General features: G+C 42.6%; 1 protein-coding gene across 9 annotated transcripts in view; it reads right to left on the bottom strand.

Moving 5' to 3' along the window:
• Positions 1 to 21,251, bottom strand: part of nrxn3a (neurexin 3a) — a 187,800-nt gene that overhangs the window by 31,386 nt on the left and 135,163 nt on the right. For all 9 annotated transcript variants that reach the window (XM_037796373.1, XM_037796375.1, XM_037796376.1 and 6 more), the window contains one exon: positions 16,186 to 16,305. In XM_037796373.1, coding sequence (XP_037652301.1) covers positions 16,186 to 16,305 — 120 coding nt within the window. The remainder of the gene's footprint in view (positions 1 to 16,185; positions 16,306 to 21,251) is intronic.

Below are 21,251 nucleotides of genomic sequence, written 5' to 3'. Positions count from 1 at the left end.
GTGTACTTAAGCTGCTCTAGCACAACCAAGTCAACTTAGTTATATATATATATATATATATATATATGCTTCCTTTAGGCAATGTTATTAAAAAACACTCCATATGCTTTCATTGTTATGCAGATGATACCCAATTATATCTATCGATCAAGCCAGACGAAACCAACCAGTTAACTAAACTTCAAGCATGCCTTAAGGACATAAAAACCTGGATGACCTGCAATTTCCTGATGTTAAACTAAGACAAAACTGAAGTTATTGTACTTGGCCCTGAAAGCCTCCAAAACAAATTTTCTAATGATATAGTTACACTAGATGGCATTGCCCTGGCCTCCAGCAACACCGTAAGAAATCTGGGAGTTATCTTTGATCAGGATATGTCGTTTAACTCCCACATAAAACAAACCTCAAGGATTTCCCTCTTTCATCTACGTAACATTGCAAAAATCCGGCACATCCTGTCTCAAAACGATGCAGAAAAATTATTCCATGCATTAGTTACTTCTAGACTAGATTACTGCAACTCCTTATTATCAGGCTGCTCCAATAATCTTTAGATTCATTTGGAATGATAAACCTGAAAAAATTAAGCACAGTTGTTTGTATCATACATGTGAAACTGGTGGCCAACAATTGTTTAATAACCCTAATTGTTTTTTACCTAAGCTATTTCTGTCTATAAGTGGTTAATTTATGGGAAAACGTTATGCTTTTTTTTTTCCAATTTTCCCAGCCTTCTATGATAAAATTAGTTTACCCTTTTTACTAATCTCTCCCCTCTTTTTTAATATAAATTAAATGTCTTTACGGTTTTAATTTCAGTCTCGTCCACCAAAAATTCAGTAGAGGCCAGACAACAGTTGCTATTTGTATAGATAACAAACACGTTTCGCTGGCCTCTACTTTAAGATAATCATATTTGTTTTGTGAAGGATATTGGATATCGAGGGAGATTATCTTACATATGACTGTATAATTTCTAAATATGGGGATGTATGTGAATTATTGCTATATGCAGCTATTGTCTGCAGTATATTTATTGTGGAGAACTATGATAAAAAAAATGTCAGGATAATTTAGGTGACTGTCACCTGTGCATACGAAATTATAAATGGTTGGCGAATTGTAAAATCAACTCATGCTGTATGTATCATTTTTTTATGTCCTCTGATAATATAACCTCTCATCAACATCATTTTCACACACCACTTCACCATCCTGATTAAAGTATTTTAGGTTCATTTATTTGTCATCTTGTTATTTATGGGCTTTCCAGCTAAAGATTTTATATAATATATTACAGACAACAGAAATGCTTAAATTATGGAGAATAACTGAGGATGATATCTGTAGATTTTGTGCCGATGAGGAGGAAGATATTATGCATTTATTTTGGTATTGATCAGTTGTTGCATTCTTTTGACAGCAGGTGGCAGATCGGTTGTCTGAACAAGCAATCCTTTTCCATGCTTCCCCTCATAATATTATTTCAAGATGATCATAATACAATTTTGATCACCGTTGTATTACTTTGCAAAGTTTATATATTTGCTACTCCATAAAAGCTGGTATTGAACTCCTTCATTTAATTTCCCAAACATTATTATTTATAGGAAAAGAATGATGAAAGGTAGAGCAAAAAGCTCAAGTATAAATAAATGGGAAATCCTAATAATATCAAAACATTTGGCATTCCGACAATTGTTTTGTGTTTAAAAAAACATGTGAACACACAAACTGGTTGTCTGTACACGTGAACACATGTGCCTGTACCGCATATGTGCGACGTAAGCTTTTGTTTTCTGTGTGTACACGCAGATCTAGAGCTGCAATAAAAAAAATATTAAACCCCTGCTGAGACTGCCTGACACTTCATCTACCTCACTGCTCCCTCTCAATAAATCCATACACCCCACCAGCTCCCAGGTGATATACGGCTATTTTACTGCCGACGGCATGCAAGCTTTCAAGAAGACTCGGCACAGGTAGACATCGTTAAGACTGACGCACTAATAAAATATAAGGAAAAAAGTAATTCGAGTACGATTAATTCTTTCTGTTTTTCAACTGTCCAACAAACTCATACATCTCTCTCTCTCTCTCTCTCTCTCTTTATTTATTTGATAGGAAACAATAGATGGATAGTACTGGAACACAGACACTTGGGTTATTGGTAACCAAGAAGTACCTGGAGGTTTTGCCACTCACCATGACCTCCCTTCAGTGATGCTGAAGAACTGTATATGGAGATGGGTGGAAAGGAGCGCTGCCATGCCACATGCAGGTGATGCTGCTCAGGATGAGCGTATGACACTGATGCCACCTGAGCTCGGGTGGCACTCGCAGAGTTCTGCTTTGCAGAGGCAGCGATACAACCCAGAATCAGCCATCCCATCCAGGCGGTCTGATAGAGGACGATAAGACCGGGGGCTTGGCAGGAGCCTCCTTTCATGAGACCCCATAAAGGTAAAGCACCCATGGGGCACATGATGGGAGGCGAATCGATTCAAACGGAAACCCAGCACAAAGCAGTGTTCTGCAGGGCAACAGTCTCATGATTGAGAAAACCTCATAACAACAAAGACCGTCAGCCCGATATCTCCAGAGAGCTCACACACATTGCCGCTCAAGAGATACGGTAGGTTGAGATTAGTGAACTACAGGAAAAATGCAAACTGTCAGATAAAAATGATATAAAAATCCTGAAACATACACACTTGCCTAGAGGTAATTGTATTACATAGAGTCAGGATGGAAGGACACCTCCTGCCTCCTCCTCTGCACAGGAGCTATTTGCCAGCTCACTATAGCTGCTCCTCATGTGTTACTCACTCCTCCGTCTCTCTGCCTATCGCTCCGTCTCCGTCTCTCTTAAAAAAGGACGTCTACGGGCAATCTCGCAAAGGAAGAAATTTCAAAGCCACACAGAAGGACACTGTCTGATCCTGTGCAACTTGCAAAGTGACTTGGTACCAGAGAAGTCACGAAACAGAATACTGTATATCCACCGGACCGCTTTCTGTCTACTTCTGCATGCTCCCCTTGTTTTTCTTTCTGTTTCACGTCCTGAATATTTTAGACGTATCCATTAAAATCAGTCAGCAACAAGAAAAATCCTTTTCTTTGGTTTGCTCCCGGTCTCCCTTTTCCAAAATAACCTCTCGTCTGATGTACGCTCAGTCATGCCACAAGCACTTCGACACAAGACGGCAGCAATGATCTGGATCCCAGAGAGAGTGTGAGAAGGTGGGAGGGGGGGTAGAGAGAGAGAGGGAGACAGAGAGGAAGGGGGGAGAGAGGGATAGAGAGACAGAGAGAGAAGGAGAGAGAGAGATGGAGAAAGAGAGGGAGATAATGGAATTTTAACCAGACCTTTATTTCTTTTTAGTTCCGATTACACAAGTTTTGCTGTTATCAAAAATTACAACAAAACTACTTCATGCAAAAACCCAAAACAGAAAAAAGAAAAAATATTTAAAAATAAGAATAAAAGTTGGAATATTCAGAACCAATGAGTTCTCTCTGACTGAACACAGCACATCCTGCTCACTCCAAATGTTCACAAAGACTTCAGTCTTTTTTGTCAGTCTGTAAAATGCAAACTCCACCCTGAGCTGTGCTGACGGCAGCCCAGTGAGCATCACAACCACATCCATCTTCTCACACCTTTCTGGCTAATTTGGCCAGTCATGAAATGAAATTCATTAGTGTGTGAACAGACTTTTTTCTTTGAAGAGTAGTGTGGACCATAGATAAACAGAGAAGAAGAAAAGTGTTCTCCTAAGCCCTGAAACCACGACTGCAGTTGGCTGAAAAGTCTACCCAATCTGGAACACTGAATGAACAGATGGTGTGTGGTTTCTGTCTGCGAGCAGAAAGGACAGCCGTCCCTTGTGCCAGGATTGATGTGCACCAGATACCTGTTTGTAGCTATGGCCCCATGTACAATCTTCCACTGGAGGACGCCTGTCCGTTTGTCAACGGGGGGGTTGTACAGGGACCGCAAACAACCTGAGCGGATAACCTGATAAGCTGCTTTTTTTCCCCCAGAGTTTCAAAGACTCCCAACTCAGGATGTCCTCCTCATCTTGCCACTGTCCCACAGCAGGAGAGACAGCCAGGGAAGGAAAGACATGGATCTCATGCTGACACAGGACAGGACCTGAGAGGTGACGGAAACTGTTTCCAAACAGCGGCTCCTCAAAGAGCCACATCCCTGGTGTCATCACGGCTTTTCGACGGAACGTTAAAACCTGCCACGCCTTTAAAACAGACTGGTAAAAAGGTGTCACACCAGTCAAATCGATGGACTTGGGCTGAGCAGGAATAGGTATTTGTCATACCCAAGGCGTCCAGCCCTCCTCAGCAGCACATAGGCATTGTCAATCCATGGCAGGCCAAAACGTAAAGCAGTCTCTGACCTGTCTGCAGCCTGAAAACTGTGATGCATGATACGATGTTTACCAGGCCCTGCCCTCCCTCCTGTACTGGCAGGTACAGTATCGCTGATCTCAGCCAGTGGTGTCTTGACCAGAAGAAATCCACAACTGCTCTCTGAATTCCTTCAATCAGGCCCCGTGGTGGAGGTAAAACTATCAGTCTGTGCCAAAGGGTCGAGGCAACCAAGTTATTGACGATCAGGACCCTCCCCCTATAGGAAAGCTGAGGTAGCAGCCATTTCCATTTAGACAGTCTAGCATGCACTCTCTCCATAGCAACCCCCAGTTTTTCCTCTGAAATTCCTCTGTTCACAGAAAAAAAACACCCCGAATTTTCATGCCCTGCCTTCTCCAGCTGAGGTTTCCTGTTATCTTTGGTGTTTCCTTGTTGCCCACTGCCCAACCCGCAACACTTCACTTTTCTCCAAGTTCACCTTTGCTGAAGACGCCCTTTCATACAAGTCCAAACTACTACCCAGGAGCTCCACATCCCTCTGGTCTCTGACAAGCACATTAATATCATCAGCATAAGCAGACACCACCAAACCTTCTCCAAAACCAAAAGCTCTTGAAGTGGAAAAAAGAAAACCATGGTCAACCCTGTCAAATGCTTTATCCTGATCTAATGATACGATTCCAACATCAATATTGTACAATTTACAAATATCATGCAAGTCTGTCATTAGAGAAAGATTGTCCATGATGGATCTGTCCGGTACACAGTATGACTGGTCTCTGTGGATTATTAATTCCAGAAAGTTTTTTGACCTGTTGGCGAGTACTTTTGAAATAAGTTTGTAGTCTGTGCATAACAAAGCTAATGGTCTCCAGTTCTTAAGAAGAGCCAAATCTCCTTTTTTGGGTAAAAGTGAAAGAACTGCAAGCCGACAGAATGCAGATAACAGGCGTGTCTGAGAGCACACCTGCAGCACCTCCCACAGGTCAACTCCCAAAAACTTCCAGAAGTGCTAATAAAAGTCTACAGGCAATCCGTCCAGTCCAGGAGCTCTACCAGGAGCCATCTGTCCCACAGAAGCAGTGGGCTCCTCCAGGGAGATGTTGGAATCCAAGACAGCTCTGTCCTCGGTGCCCAGCTGAGGAAGCCCCTGCAGCAGCTCATCCACACACTCTCTGTTACAGTCCTCCATCCTGAAGAGGGCTGCTGTAGAACTCTTCGACATGTTGTCTCATCTCAGCCAGGACAGTTGTCATTGTACCACCAGGGAGACGGAGACAGACCATCTCTTTGGTCTGAGAGACGGGTTCTCCAGGTTAAAGAAGAAGGCGGTGGGAGCATCCATGTTTCGTGTCAGGTCACGCTGTTGAATCGTGACCTGACCAGAGCCCCTTTAACTCGTGACTGTCTGTGCTGTTGTGAGTGGATAGACTGTTTTCCAAATCCCTGATTTCTTTTTCTAAACTCTGAATGATTCTTTTAACTCTCACTGCGGAATGACTTGTATATACTGTTGACAGAAAAGTCGTTATTAAAACTTTCTTGGGTTCTGGAACTGAGCCAACCGCCTAAGAGTTCTCAAATTAAAGAGATCTGACGATGAAAGCAGTTTAAGTGGTTTATTTCCATCCAAACCATGGTTTCTGCAGTGCAAAAAGTACATAAACCAAATTAGTAATATAAATTAAATACCAAGTAATAAAATGAACGATCACAAGCTGTTCTGAATTATAATGAATAAACAGCTTGAAAACAAGGGAATGCAAATTAACATCAATGAAAATAACAGGCTTACAGTCACAGGGACGCATAGCATGCAGGATGGATGGAGCAGCAGAGAGCTCTGCAGTTCTGCTGAGGGCCTTATATAGAGTTGTGAAACACACCTGACTGCAATTGGCAATCAGGGGGAGGTGGATGATTGGTTTCAGTGGCTTGAGGCACACCTGACTGTAGTTGTCAGCAGGCAGGGGAATGATTGTGATTAGGTGATCCTGTCCAACAGTGGCTGCCATTTTGACAGCATGAGAGAATTCACAACAGTTGTATATGTGCCTTACCCACTTCCCACCACTGACTTAAGGACTCTCTTTTCCTTTGTCTCCAGATTCCCCAGAACATCTCAGATTTCTCACAGAAATCGCTGTCCTGAAGCAGCTTAACATTAAAGTGCCAGTATGAGCTGCCTTTAGTGGTTGGTGAGATATGAAAATCTAAAGTGACTAAGTGATGGTCAGTGAAACCTGCTGGGTGAATGTGACTGTTCAGTAGCCTGTTACTAAAACCCTGCCAGTGTGTTCCAATCCGCGTACTTCTGTACTTCCACTTACTATTTTGAGTGCATAAGTGCGTTCACACTGTGAAGTATGGCAAAATGCAGTGCACTCGAAGTACCCGGATGTTATACTCAAAACGGTCAAATCGTTGAGTGTGGAACGCTGGACACTTTTCACACTCAATTGTTGCCATGTTGGCTACGTAGCGGAAGGGACGGGACCATGACCACTATTCAAACATGTGAAAATGGCGGCAGATGATGCAGGAGCTTTTGCTGTGCTGAACAACGTGCCTTATAGAAGTATATGGGCTACGTAGATAACAGAATAAAACAAGACAGTACGTAAACATACTGGTGCATTTCAGCCAACAGGAGGACACATTGTAGGCGTAGGCGACGACGTTGGAAACGTTAGTTCCATTTTGCTTTCATTTTCTGTGTATTCTTGATCAACAAAGCAGGCAAATATTTTGGCGGGTAGTGGACGGGTAAAACCTGAAGGAGGCAGCAGTGCAACACAAAGGATGCCAGCTGCCGTAAAACCCAGAAGAAGAAGAAGAAGAAGATATTTTGGTGGGTAGCGAGCCGCGGTGAAATGTTGCGATCGTCATTTCCGGTAAGCGTGCCTCAGAGTATTAGATTTGAGACGACCCTACCCCGTTGAAATTTGCGCACTACTCAAGTAAGTACAGTGTGCACACAGTGCACTACATTGAAGTGCACTTCCGGAAGTACGTGGATTGGAACACACCGTGTGATATGTAAACCCTATCCAGCCTGGCTGTGCTCACATTCCCGTCCCACACCTTAACCCATGTGTACTGCCTAACCTGGGGATTTTTGACCCTCCATACATCTACTACACCAGCCTCCGAAATCATCTGTGATAAAGAGGCGGTTGACTGTAGGTGAGGTTCCTCTCCTGTTCTGTCTAATGTAAAGTTTGTAGTGCAATTCCAATCTATCCATCATCCCGTCAGGGATGTGTCCGGGACGCAGGAGGTCACTCGTCCCAGCGGTGTCCCCTTCAACAGGTGTTGTGGGTACCCCCAGTAGTGTAGTTCGTCCTCTACCGAGGGGGGAATGGTAACCAAACGTTGCTTGTGCTTCTTGGCATCCAAGTGAAGGCTGGCAAACCACCTCTGCAGGAGCCACTGGGTGAGCAGCTGCCATGAACCCTAGCACCTGCATGACAGTCAACACTGTCACCGATGGTCAGCATATGGAAGGTCTTGCGGGCAATGCATTGATTTAGGCCGTGAAGATCCAAAATGGTTCTGAAGTCTCCCATCTTCTTTGGAACCAGGAAGTACGCGGAGTAAAAAAAACCTCTGTCTCGTGCAGACAGACACAGCCTGTTTCTCTAATAAGGCCTGGACCTCTGCTGAGAGGAAATGTATCTACTCCAGAGAAGATAAATCCACCTCCAAAGGCTTCAAAAGGAGAGAATATCCCAGTCTCAGTTCCCTGTCCATCCAATCCACTCACAGCTGTGATATCTTATCTTGGCCCTTTCCACCACCAAGCCCTCCATAAACTGAAGACTGGCCCATTGGGGGCCGACATGGAAAGGGCAGAGCCGCTAATGGGGCCTGATGTCACGTCACTGTGATCCATTACTCCCATCTCTCGTGTTGAGATCAGCCAGGAACAACACCCAAATGACCGAGCCCGGGATGAGGTCCGTGAACTCATCTGGCTCGGCCGTGCATGCAGCCGTAGACCCAGCGGCATTGTGCTGTACCTCCATTCACCCGTGAAGAGATAGATGAGGGGAAAACAGACACGACAGTATTCTCTTCCCCCTGGGTCAAGCTGACCTGAACAGTGTTCCTCCTCGAGGTAATATTTTCAGACCTCACGCAGACAATTCTTGGAACGATTTGTGCATGTCGATCTGTGAAATCACTGCAAAAAAACGAGGAGTAACGAGTGAAACACACTGAACTGACTTCGAGGTCCTTGAATGTTTCACCTCAGACAGCTTGTCTTTAATGTTATTCAGAACCGCTTGACCGGGTGAGATATATTTTCACACACCCTCCCTAGTCATTTTCTGCACTGTTATTTTACTCTAAGCAGGAACTTGTTGACGCAAATGCCTCTCCGCTCAGCCGGATCCGCACGGGGAGGACGATGCCGGGGCGTCTCGGGCCGGGACATCTCGTGAAGTAGAAGCAGTCCTCACGTTGTTTCACTTCTGGCTGGGCGAGAGGCAAAAGACGACTGAGCTGTGAGTTCTCCTCCTCTTAAGTGTTTAAACAGATGAAATTGACCCAAAGAGCCCCTCTGCAGCGATGGGGGCTCCCAGGAGACCATCTCGATTCTTCCACGCAAAAGCCGCGAGTCCCACCCATACACGAGGGGACCCAACCGTGGCTGGAGACATCACACGGCCCACGGCCTTGAATCAAGTTATTCATTTGGCGGACGCTCCGTTCCAGTCAATTTCTGTATCAGAAAAATTCCTTTTCTTGGTCTTCCTCTGGAACCATTGATCGACAGGCTCAATTTAATGCAGAAACATTCATGAGGTGCTTTGCATTGACCATTTATGGTTGAATGTGGGCATGTAGAGGATATGAAGCTGATCCATGTGCGCAAATTTCTAAGTTGATCTGGGATTTATAAAAGGAAATTGCCTGTCACTCATACTGAGAAGATTACAAGAGAAACCACCTCATTACTATCACCCTATCTGCTGCTGAAACAACTCTGTTGCAACTTTCTGGTCGTGGTGCTCTCATATTACCCACATGGCCTCTGTGATTCATCACCACAGTGTCTCTGGCAAACAGAAGCACAGGGGTTATCCAAACAAGAGCTGTAAAAATTGATTGGGCCACTGAACCATGGAGGCCTGGCTCTGCCTCGCTGTGATCCCGGTGAATGAGGCACAATGCGCTCTGGGAGTTACTTCAGTCATTTATGATTTCTATTACATTTTCATTGTGCCTTAGAGGGCAATGTGTAATGTCTAATTATTCTAATCTTTAGCTGGTTTAAATTTTTTAAGTAGTTCAAGTAGTTAGCTGAACATCTGGGTTTTTGAGAAAGTGGGGGCTGCCAGTGAAACAGGTGCACACTAATATGAAAAATGTAATTGGTAGAATATCTAGTACAAAAAAATGCAGCTTTTCTTTTCTTTTATTGTGCTTTTATTTTAATTTTCAGCTGCAAAGAGGTACCTAGATCCGCTGTCTTGGAACAGAACCAATATGAACCAATTACAGTTAGTTTAATTTATTTGTAAGAGACCATGTACAAAAAAAAAAGTTAATCTCAGATGTCAGATGTATTGTACCAGATTTAGTAGGCAGTATATTTTTGGCATCATTGGGCAAAGATTCCATAATAACCTTTCAGCATATTGTAATTCAAGTGTTCTGAGAGATAACTAGACTTCTGCTCCTCCTCATGGCTCTGTTTTCAGGCTTTAAAAAACCATGTGACCGGAATTTGGCGTCCCTTCACCAGATTTCACAATGGCGGCGGCGTCAAAAACGTTCTAATTTTACAGCTAAACCGTGCACTACAAAATGATTCTGAAAACATCTGAGGAGAGAAATAGGCATTAACGTAACATAATATTGATTCATATTTGATCAGCGCTGCCTAGTTTGACTGTTTGGTCCAGTGATTGACGGCCGGCTCTCATAGACGGCAGCTTGACAGCAGACCTCAGATCAGCTCTTACTGCTTGTTTTCCTCCGGTCTGTGAAATCTTGCAGATTCTGTTAGGAGCACCGGAGGACACAGAGGCACATGATTTTTTTCAGGTTACCTGTTTCATGTACTACTGTCACGATATAGCGACCGTTTTATAAAAATAACTTTTTTAAATCATATTTGCTTGAAAACTCGCCTACTTCGGCTTTAACCTTCCAGGAAAAAGCTGTATAAAAGTTAACTTTCACTGTCAAAAATCATTCCACAACTTGAATTTGTTTTCGGTGAAGAACGTTGTTTTGTCTGGAATGTCCTTGATTATGTATACACACATGAGAAATAATCAGAGGTTGACTGCGATAAAAAAAAAAAAAAACGAGTTCATTCGGGGCTGGTCTAAATCTCTGAGGTGGCTGTTGATACTAACACAACAGTTCCATTAATGGAAAATTAAGCACCACAAAGACGGTGCCTCAGCAGAAATATACAGCGAGGCCTGTCACATTAACATAAAGCATGGTCCTCAGAAATTATTACCCTCCCTAATCTCAGGAACACTCAGATGCAGCATTGCACTGTTCAAATGACCTGTCCAGTGTGATGCATGGCTGTTTTTCCCACCTACGGAGGAACCAGAACCCATTTCCCCCGCCCTTCACTCTTTATTTCTTGTTGTCTTGCTTTTTTACAACTCGATTTATGCAAGGCGGAACAGTGAGGTGCAAAGCTTACACAAACGCAGATGGGCCAGGTGAAGGTCAACAAACACATTATCCTCCACTTATCAACTAACGGTGTATTAACACAGCTCATTCCCCTTCTGCATTACACAGAGAAAAAAAACATCAGCCTCTCCTTCTCCAACCTCACCTATCTGCACTACCCAGGGAAGGAACACAAAGCTGAGAGCAATAAAATGGCTTTATCTTGTGCACTTTTTCTAACTACTACTATCCTGACACTCTTGACATCCAGAGAGGAATGGCTGGAGAGCTAGGCCAGGACTAAAGTTGGGGCTGCTGTGCATAAAGACACAAGCTTCACGGCATGCACTTGGTGCTGATGGTCGGGGTAGGAGAGTGGAGGTTGAGGGATCGATGGGAATGATCTAGTACGCAGCAGGGCAAATATAAAGACCAGTGAAGGGGAAAATTGACTCCTGTCACCCCGCTGATTGCTCTGATTGCCTGCCAGCCTGCTCACATGTGACCAGATGGCTCACCCCCATTGATGCCCAGTGAATACCTGTAAGACCTCATGTAAAACCCCCGCACTGATCAGTTTATTCCAAATGTTCATCCCTGTATTGAATTCTAGCATCTAACATTTTGGTGCTCCAGTGACGAAACCCGGATAGGCAAAATACATTGATTTGTTAACTTATTAACGCTTATTAGCGAAGAGCAGCGTAAACATTCAAATAGCAGCCTCTCATTTTTACCAGGCATTGACTGTTGGTTTTGGCTGTTAAAATGACAAATGTTGCTGGTAGAAGGTCATATCTCACTCCCAACTCTTCAAATACCGCCTCTTGGTCAGTGGCCCTATGCTTCAAACTATGACGCTCTAGGTACCACCTCTAGGATCAGTTTTCGACATATCAGGGTTGGCGTGTCAGTTTCCTCCTCGTTACACGCATAGTGTCTTTTCAAAATAAACTTCCATGTTCACAGGAAATGTAAAGTTTCCTCTCGTTACATGCATACAGTCCCTTTTCAAAACTAGAATGGCACTCGGAGAGCGCAGACCTCCGCCAAGCTGCCCGAGTATGATTGCCCCTCTCCGTTCAGCTTGCGCCATCATCCACGTGTATTTTTGTTTATGTTGAGATCAGGGGTACATAGTGGAGCATCTTAAAACACTTCATTCAAACTGGACTGAAACAAAATAAAACTCACCTAAACCATCTTCGTTACTCTTTCCAACAATCACCAAGTGTGCTTTGGTCGAACTCAACTGTAATTTCACCGAGCTTATTGTCGAAAAACGCCGAATCTACAGTTGTCCCTGCCTCCATCCACCCCCCACTCTCTCTCTGTCTCTCTCTGCAGGCAGAAGGAAAGAGGCAGGGTGATGCGTCATGAACGCGTCATCAGTTACACTGCGCATGTCTTAAAGCCTGTGGTGTTAAAGCACAGGCTGAGCTGAGTTATTAAAAAAAATCCCGAAGCCAGATCATGATACGGATCACCACCAAAATCTTATGGATTGTTTATTGTGCCACACCCCAGCCCTCCAAAAAATTACATTCAAATCCATCACGGACTTTTGAAGTAATCATCCAAACGGACAAACGGACAAACCAACAAACCAACAAACCAACGGCGGTGAAAACATAACCTCCTTCCTAGGCCTTCGGCCTTGGCGGAGGTAATAAACTTCCAATGTAGGTTTTGGTTTTTAGGTTTACTTATGCAACAATATTACTTGGTTAGGTTTAGGCAACAAAAGTGCTGGGTTAGGCGTTAAGTACGTAAGTTACGTAACAAAAGTATGGTAAAATAAGTCAAAGTTGACTTGGTTTCACACGGGACCCGAACAGCGGTCATCTGCGTGAAAGTCCTGTGTTTGTTTGACCATACCCAGCATCTCCTCCCACCCGCCCTGAACGGGCTAAAAGCTCAAATTAATAGTAACGTACTTAATAGTAATAATAATCATAAAGTTAAACAACAACCACTATGGCTACTAATGATAATACAAAAAAAAAAATCAAGTGAATTTAAGGTGCTATTTTTTATTTAGCTGACTGTTGAACAGGCGGTATTTTCCCCAGCCTCTCTAAATAACCTGCATTCATTTGAAGTGGGATCATTGACCAGGCAATGGGCCTGCTAATGAGACATTTATTGCTATAGTTAATCAAGTAACCCTGGAAGATACAGGTAGTTTACTGCAGCAAAGTATCCTCATACAAAGGTTTGTTTGATATCTTCCAATCATCCGTCCATTTTCTTCCGCTTATTCGGGACATTAGCAGCAAGCTAAGCAGGGAATTCCCGACGTCCCTCTCCCCAGCAACGTTTTCCAGCTCTTCCTGGGGGACCCCGAGGCGTTCCCAGACCAGACCAGATATATAATCCCTCCAGTGGGTTCTGGGTCTACCCCGGGGCCTCTTACCAGTTGGACGTGCCCAGAAAACCTCCAAAGGGAGGCGTCCAGGAGGCATCCTGATCAGATGCCCGAACCACCTCAGCTGGTCCCTTTCGACGCGAAGGAGCAGCGGCTCTACTTCGAGCTCCCTCCTGATGTCTGAGCTCCTCACCCTATCTCTAAGGCTGAGCCCAGCCACCCTATGAAGGCAGCTCATTTCCTGTTTCCGTTACAAATTAAAAGCCATCCAGCATTTTTTATTTTCATGTGGACAGAATTCCTTCATTTGTTAACACAATGCTTTTATTCTGAAATCTTTGCAGGAAAATGCAGGGACTTGCACGACTCCATAAGTTAATAGAGTACCGGCTTTTAATTGTGCATTCTTATTATCATTATAATGAAATTAAATGAAATGGCCATTACGAAAGGCAAAATCTATATAGAAAGAAAGGGCTGACAGCAGCAGCGGAGTAGCATCAACGCTGTGGGTGTGGTCACCACACATGTGAGAGACGCAACAGTTGCATCCAGTGTGGCCCGGGTGTGAGAAGGAAACAGGAAGTCAAAGGAATTGTCTTTCTTAGAACCTTTTCCTAATGCCAAATTCGCACCAGAGCAATGGCGAAGTGGGGCCTGTGGCGAGCTGCCATGCAATATCAATGGAAAGCTGCGGGGGCTCGCACTTTGCCACTGCCTGGTGTGAATTTGGCGTAATTGCATTTTCTGAATCAATCCAAACACTTGTAAAACATAGGGGTAGACATCACCTTTTCTGTGTTATCATGTTTGGTTCAGGAGATATGATGCGAAATACATAATATGGTTATGGTGGAAAGTAAAATGGCCGAGGCGTTTTTGCGATGGCTCCATATCTGAAAATGTTCATGGCCCCAAACTGTGCATGCGTACCAAGTTTCATGCCTTTATGAAAAAGTGAACATCATTTGCACATTTCACCTGGAATATAACCCATTGCTACTGAATCGGGGCCTCATCAGTTGCAACATGTTTATATTGACAACGAGGTAAGAGTGGGAAAATATAAAATAATGGATAAACCTGGCCGAGAATTAATTTCTTAGTACAGTGTTTTGAATTTTTGTATTATTTTGTGTTTCTGCTGCTTAGAAAGCCATTTACAAACTGCCCCAATAACAGAATCCAATGCGAAGCTCTGAACATTCCATCAGATACAAACTGCACAAAGTTTTGTTTATTCTGATAAGAAATGTTGTTATTGTTGTCATTCATATAATATCATCTTAAAGCTCTTTTTGTGCTCTTTATCTTATGCTGCTATCCATGGGCACATCAGATCAGTATCAAGCTAGTTATAAGGGCATTTGCAGTGGCATTCAGAATTTGCCCCATTGCAGCATTAGAGGTCAAAGGTCAAATTCTCTTGACCTGAGTGTCATGACAATGTGACCGTTGGATAGAATATAGTCTACGCTTTACAATGATATATGACTTCATGATATTGTGTGTTGGTTACCCTCTGCATTGCTGCATTGCTATCATGCATTTTCCAACACTAATGATATAGACCTTCAAAAAAATCCCTATGGGACATGGTCCCTCCAAAGTGGCATGACCAGCCCCCTGGCACATGGACTATATTGAGCTAATGAGTTGTTGGAAGAAGATACTATATCTCTATATGCGTCTGTACGCTGCCCCTTAGTATGATCAATTTCCAAAAGAGGAGCCATTACCCCTACCACCAGAACAGCTTCAAGACCCTGAAACCTTCATGTGATGTGGATCATGTGACATTCTTTGAATCCATTGATTTTGATAGTTGAAACAGCTGTTGTATGCGATGAATCACAATTTGCCTTAAAAGTTCAAAGGCGTTGAGAATTGGTGAACAGCCAGTGATCAGGTTTATAATAGTCCATCCTTGGACAGACATTCTATCACATTGTAATAGTTTTGCTACAGAAAGGTGGTGACTCAGTGTGAAAGGCGTACTCACTGGTACACGTGCTTCCAAGCACAGTAACCACTGATGAAACTCTCAGACATGTGTGACAGCCATCACTTACCTTTCACATCACACGCACAATCAAATCACACACAGAACTGTAAGCATCTGTTTGCATGTTGTGTCATTGTAGGAATTTGTGGATTATATACTGTAGATGGGGGTAAATATCCACAGGTCACTGCAGATGTCTGGAATTTCAACTTTGCATGAGGCTGTAGGTGTACAGCTGTAGGGGCCGGCTACAGAAGAGTTGCAGCCACATGCAAAGTGAATTTTTGTCATGCTGAATTCATGCGAGTTCAGCCTCTGGAGTGGTTGTGCAGTCTGTGTTTTTTAGCCACAAACTGCTGTCAGTACTGATGGTCAATACAGATTTTTGCTGTGACTCTCACGTAAAACTCAGCATATTCATGAAATGTAGTTATCTTTACTATCACGTTTATCATCATTCTAAGCACACACAAGCCAGGTGTTTAGTGGGTTTGATGTTGTCCACTCTTTGTCATACATGTGTGACATTAGACAACCCAATCGGTAGAGGCGGATAGCCGCCCACCCATAGCCCGGTTCTGCTCAATTTTCTACCCGCTAAACTGGAGTTTTTTCTTGCCACATGGGGGGGAATGTTCTGTAAATTACAGAGTACGGTCTAGACCTGCTCTATATCAATAGTGTCTTGAGATAACTTCTGTCATGATTTCATTCTATATAAATAAACACGGACTTGACTTGATTTAATAGTGAGATCAGTACTCACGGTCATTGCACTGAGTGCCAGTGTAGGACGTCATGGAGCAGTCACAGGTGTAGTTCTCCCATTGCTGGATACAAATACCCATGTTGGCACATGAGTCCTCCTGACAGGTGGTGCTGGGACCTGTGGAAATCCAGCCATTCCCAGAATCACACACCCACACGCACACACACACACACACACCCACACACACACACACACACGCACACACGCACACACACACACACACACACACACACACACACACACACACACACACACACACACACAACTGGGTGTAATACCATATAAATATAAGGGGTAGCACTCAGACTTATAGGAGGTCTTAACCCAAAATGTGCTGTTTGGTGTGGTATACTTTGAAAACACTTTATTCCAAAAAAATGGACTTATGTATATGGACCAAATATGGTGTCACCCATGTCCTTTATTGGCCCATCCCACATCTCTGCCAGTTTAGGAATGTGATTTGGCCTGAAGCCACATGACTATATATCCAACAGCCCATCTCTGTGTGCCCCATTGACTATGTGGGTGGATGTATATGATTGGTTGTCTTTTATATGTTTCAAATTGTTTTCTGCTCCATACCTACCCTATTTAAATGCTATTTGTGATGTGTTTAATGATGACCCCTGATGAAGGCCATACAAGCCGAAACATGTTGAAGGTCCCATATTGTAAAAAGTGAGATTTTCACGTCTTTTATATTATAAAGCAGAATTAAGTGCCATACAAATACTGTTAGACTATCAAAACACTCAATATATGGAGAAATACACACAGCCCGTATTCAGAAATTGTGCGTTAGTATTTCTGTCCATTTGTGATGTCACAAATATACTATATATAGACCATTGCAAGGTTTTAAACATAAACATTCTACATGTGTCCCAGTTTATTTCCTGTTGTAGTGTATGTAAATAACATCATCTGACAGGAAGTAAACATGGACCCAAACTGTTGCCTAGCAATGCAATTCCGTTGCATTCTGTTGAAATGCACTAAAACGGAGCGTTTCAGACAGAGCGTGAATACAGGTATATTCAGGCAGACAGTATGAGGAAAACAAAGGGTTTTTTGAACATTACAGCATGTAAACATGTTCTAGTAGAAACACAAAATACAAGTATGAACCTGAAAATTAGTACAATATGGGACCTTTAAAACAATAACGTTGTTCTGCATGCTACAAGTGTTGCTGTAGTTTTACCTCTTCGGACCTTTTCCCTTCTCCATGCACCTTGGAAGTAGGTGAAGTTGTGCCAGAAATCCCTACTCAGTCTGCTTTTACAACAGTACTTATGTGAAATTTCTAAATATATCTGCTTTAATGCACATAAATCTTCACAATTGTTAGTCTGCATGACCTCATCTAACTCTAAGTCAGGTCAATGTGTTGAATGGAGACTTACCTGGTAAACTGATGCAAGCTGCTCCGTTAAAGGAGCTGTTCAGAACCAAATGAACCGATGATGAGTCGGAGGAGTGGATTGAATTTTGAAACGTACAGTGATCCACTGATCTGGTTCAGGATTTGATGTATGATGTGACACCAGCAGAAAGCTCATTCATGTTACGTCTGCTGATCCTTCTCTGTTAAATATTTGCCACAGCGCGGTATCACCATCTAGTGACAGTACAGTGTATTGCCGACTCCATAATCCACAATGGGCTTTGATATGTGATGAAAGCTTGTAATGAAAAGCAGGCAGTACATGGAGATAGAGCTTAAATGACTAATCAACTGATCATGATACATCAGCAAAAAAAGGAAAAATCACACAAGCACACATACAAATGAGACAGAATGCCATGGACAAGACCAACGAACTGTGATTGATGAGATTTTATTTTGAAAAATAAATTGGTCAACCATTACTTTCTTGCAGTACATACAGTCCAGTGAAAAACATTGTTATCAAACCCCATTCAGATTGTCACAACGAGGAGGACATACAGTACAAGACGTTATTGTCTGTTTGGATTTAAAATGAAACATAAACTAACACATTTATTTCTCTAACATGGGGTTCTGTAAATGAATGTTAAAAAAACAACAACATATAGTACACCCAATGTCCAACTGAATGATATGGCAGGCATAAGAAAAAACAGCTGTACATAAAAGGATTTCCATGCAACAGGTTGTGGAAGGCCAGAACCTTAAGAAGATGACAAAAAACAACTACAAAAGAATGCATGACTTGCACAGGAAGATGGAAACATTTTGTACACAGTGACATTTGCTCGGTCGCGCAAAAATGTTTCAACAGTCCATTTTGATGTAGTTACATTAATATGCATGAACAATTGGAAATTAACACAAATCAAATTAAACCATTAGGCAAGTTTTGCTTTGTGAACTATCTGCATCCAGGTATGGTCTGATACAGATTTCCAATGCTGCTGTGATGTCATGGCCTAGTGTAAAACTTTTTGTGAGGCAATAACTTTCTTTTTTGTGTTTACATTGTTTTTTTCTTCTTTGTACTCCCTGTGATTGACCGTTTGCTAAACTCCACCCCATACAGTGATTGTCCAGTCATAGCTTATAGCAACCGTAACTAAGCACCGCTTACTACCTAGAGTAGTAGTAACCTATTGTCACTTCCAAGGCCAAAAGTTCAGGCGTTTCCATCTTACATGTGTCTGACAGCAAAGTTACACTTCTATCTAAATGTAAAGCAAGGAATCTGTGTGTCTGTGGGTTTGTCCATTCATCCGATCTACTTCACACACGGGTGCATTGCTGGGGACCCAACGATATGCAGTGTTGAAGTTGGTGCACTTTCCACACGCAACATTCTTTACGTCTATTTTCTTTTTTTGGAAGGCCATTTGAGCAAATAACATCTTATAGATTTTGTGTTTAGAAGACATAAAAATGTGTGTTAACACAAAGTTTGTTTGTGTTGACGCGCTATATTTTTTACACGTTAAAACAAAAATAATTAGATTGATTTTCTAAGCCTTAAAGTGGACATGAAGCAGTCAACCAAGTTAATCTGGTTTACTAGATGGATTTCCACTTTACTCAACAAATATGTAACAAACATGACAAATGTCAGCATTTCAAAAAAAGATCTCCATTTTTAACTTTTCTGGCCGCCATGTCGCAGTACTCTAGTCTGTGACATCACCAGGTTGGTTGGCTCGGCTGAGTTACACAGATACAACGGTAGAGACCGTGAAAGACGGAGACTGAGGAGACACTGGACAGAAGAAACAAGAGAGGAGACACTATTGTATTGTTCCTGGATGTAAAGATGAGTTTTACAATGTTAAAACCAAGGACAAAACAGTCCATTTCATAAACTGACAGTGAAACGGAGATCAGTAACGTTACTGCAGCGCTGGCTAGTGGCACTGAAAGAGTCCTCCAACAGGCACTGAGTCCAGCTGCTGCTGACTGTCTCCACAGAATGTGGACTGACTGTCTCTGTGTCTCCATCTCCCGTCCTCCTCTCTCTGATCACCTGTCTCTGTCTGTCCATCTGCCGTCCTCTCCCCTCTCTGATCACCTATCTCTCCTCTTCTGCTGTCTCATTCAGACCGCTTCCGCTAGCTATAGCTACCCGGCTCAACATTAGCATACCAAAACTACCGTCACAAAGTAAAACTTTTTTTTCCTAAACGTGATCTATGTCACCAAAACAATCACTTGAGAGATCATCGGTCCAATGTTACCTGTGTTCTCCTCCGTCTCTCCCTCTCTTGAAGCATCAATTATAACGTTACTCCCAAGCCAACACGCACACGGACACCACCGACTCGGTGGGCTGCTGTCACTGTCAGCGGCAGCACCGGGCGGTTTGGGCGAGGGAGCCCCGGTAGTCGCACACCGATGTTGCCACCACACATTCCGCTTTTCTGTTTGTCCCCCAAAACAAAGGTGACTGGCCGCCGTATATCCTCAGCACCATTTCTGTAGTGGCTTTAACACTAACTGCCGAAAAGGCGTCACAAAATGTCTGGTGGCAAATTAAAAAGAAAATCATAGCCATCATAAACCAACATGGCGGCTCGCTAGCTAGATAGCTTGGTAGAAATTAAGAAACTAAAATTGTCATATCTTTGGTTTTAACAACTTTTTTTAAATCTGACTTCATGCAACGTGGTTTTTCTAATATATTTGACCACTACAAGTGCAAAAACATGCACGTTTCATGTCCTCTTTAAGGCGTGTTGACACGCAAATACCTGTCACAGCCAGCGGGTTGTTTCATACTGGTCAAATAGGGGTTTTAAAATAGAAGTCTAAGGCCATATTTGGCTATGCTGTTTTCCAACTGTTTGTGTGTCGTGGAGCATACAAACCAAAACATCTGGCTATAAGCTATAGCTCACCTTGAGTCCTGTAGTTAACTTTATCATGATGATGCACTGGAAGTTTACCTGAGACAGACTCTTAGGATAGTTGTCATCCTCAAAGCCTTTTTATTAAGTAAAGGTGAAACATATTGACTGAAAATACTCAACAAGTAGCTTATTATGAATTTTCTACTGTAAACATCGGAAAAATTAAATTTGTCACATGTTCATGAATGGTGTTATGTTACCAAGGAGCAGTGTTTCTTATAGAAGAAGCAAATTAAAACTGAAATATCATAAACATGACATTATGTATGTGCATGTTTCTGAGACCAACTCACAGAGTTAATGTTATTTCGCTAGCTGGAGCTAATCAAATTTACATTTCAGTAAAATCAACAGTTGCCAACTAAAAGTGATGAACTGCTTTTGTCTACTTTTGTTTTAAGTCAAGGATCCGTTGTTTGAAAAATTACTACAAACTTTCAGTGGTACATCAGTATTATCGTTACCATTGTAAAATACACATGTGCAGTGCTAGAATGGAAAGCTTAACAGGCATAGCAACAATAACTAAGGGGGGGTGAGGCTTAGTAAAGGGTCAGTTAGATATGTTTTGTATGATGTCTCTGAATGTGAATGTACTGTATCTCTGTACAATCAAATGAATACATGTCTTTGTACCTACACACCTGAACCAGCCACTCATAGGGACCTCTGTAGTATCTTCTAATATGATAATATTCTTTAAGACT

This window comes from Sebastes umbrosus, chromosome 16 (genome assembly GCF_015220745.1).
Source record: "Sebastes umbrosus isolate fSebUmb1 chromosome 16, fSebUmb1.pri, whole genome shotgun sequence".
Classification (NCBI taxonomy): Eukaryota; Metazoa; Chordata; class Actinopteri; order Perciformes; family Sebastidae; genus Sebastes; species Sebastes umbrosus.
The sequence above is the reverse complement of the archived record's forward strand: the minus strand, read 5'-3'. Positions and strand labels throughout refer to the sequence as shown.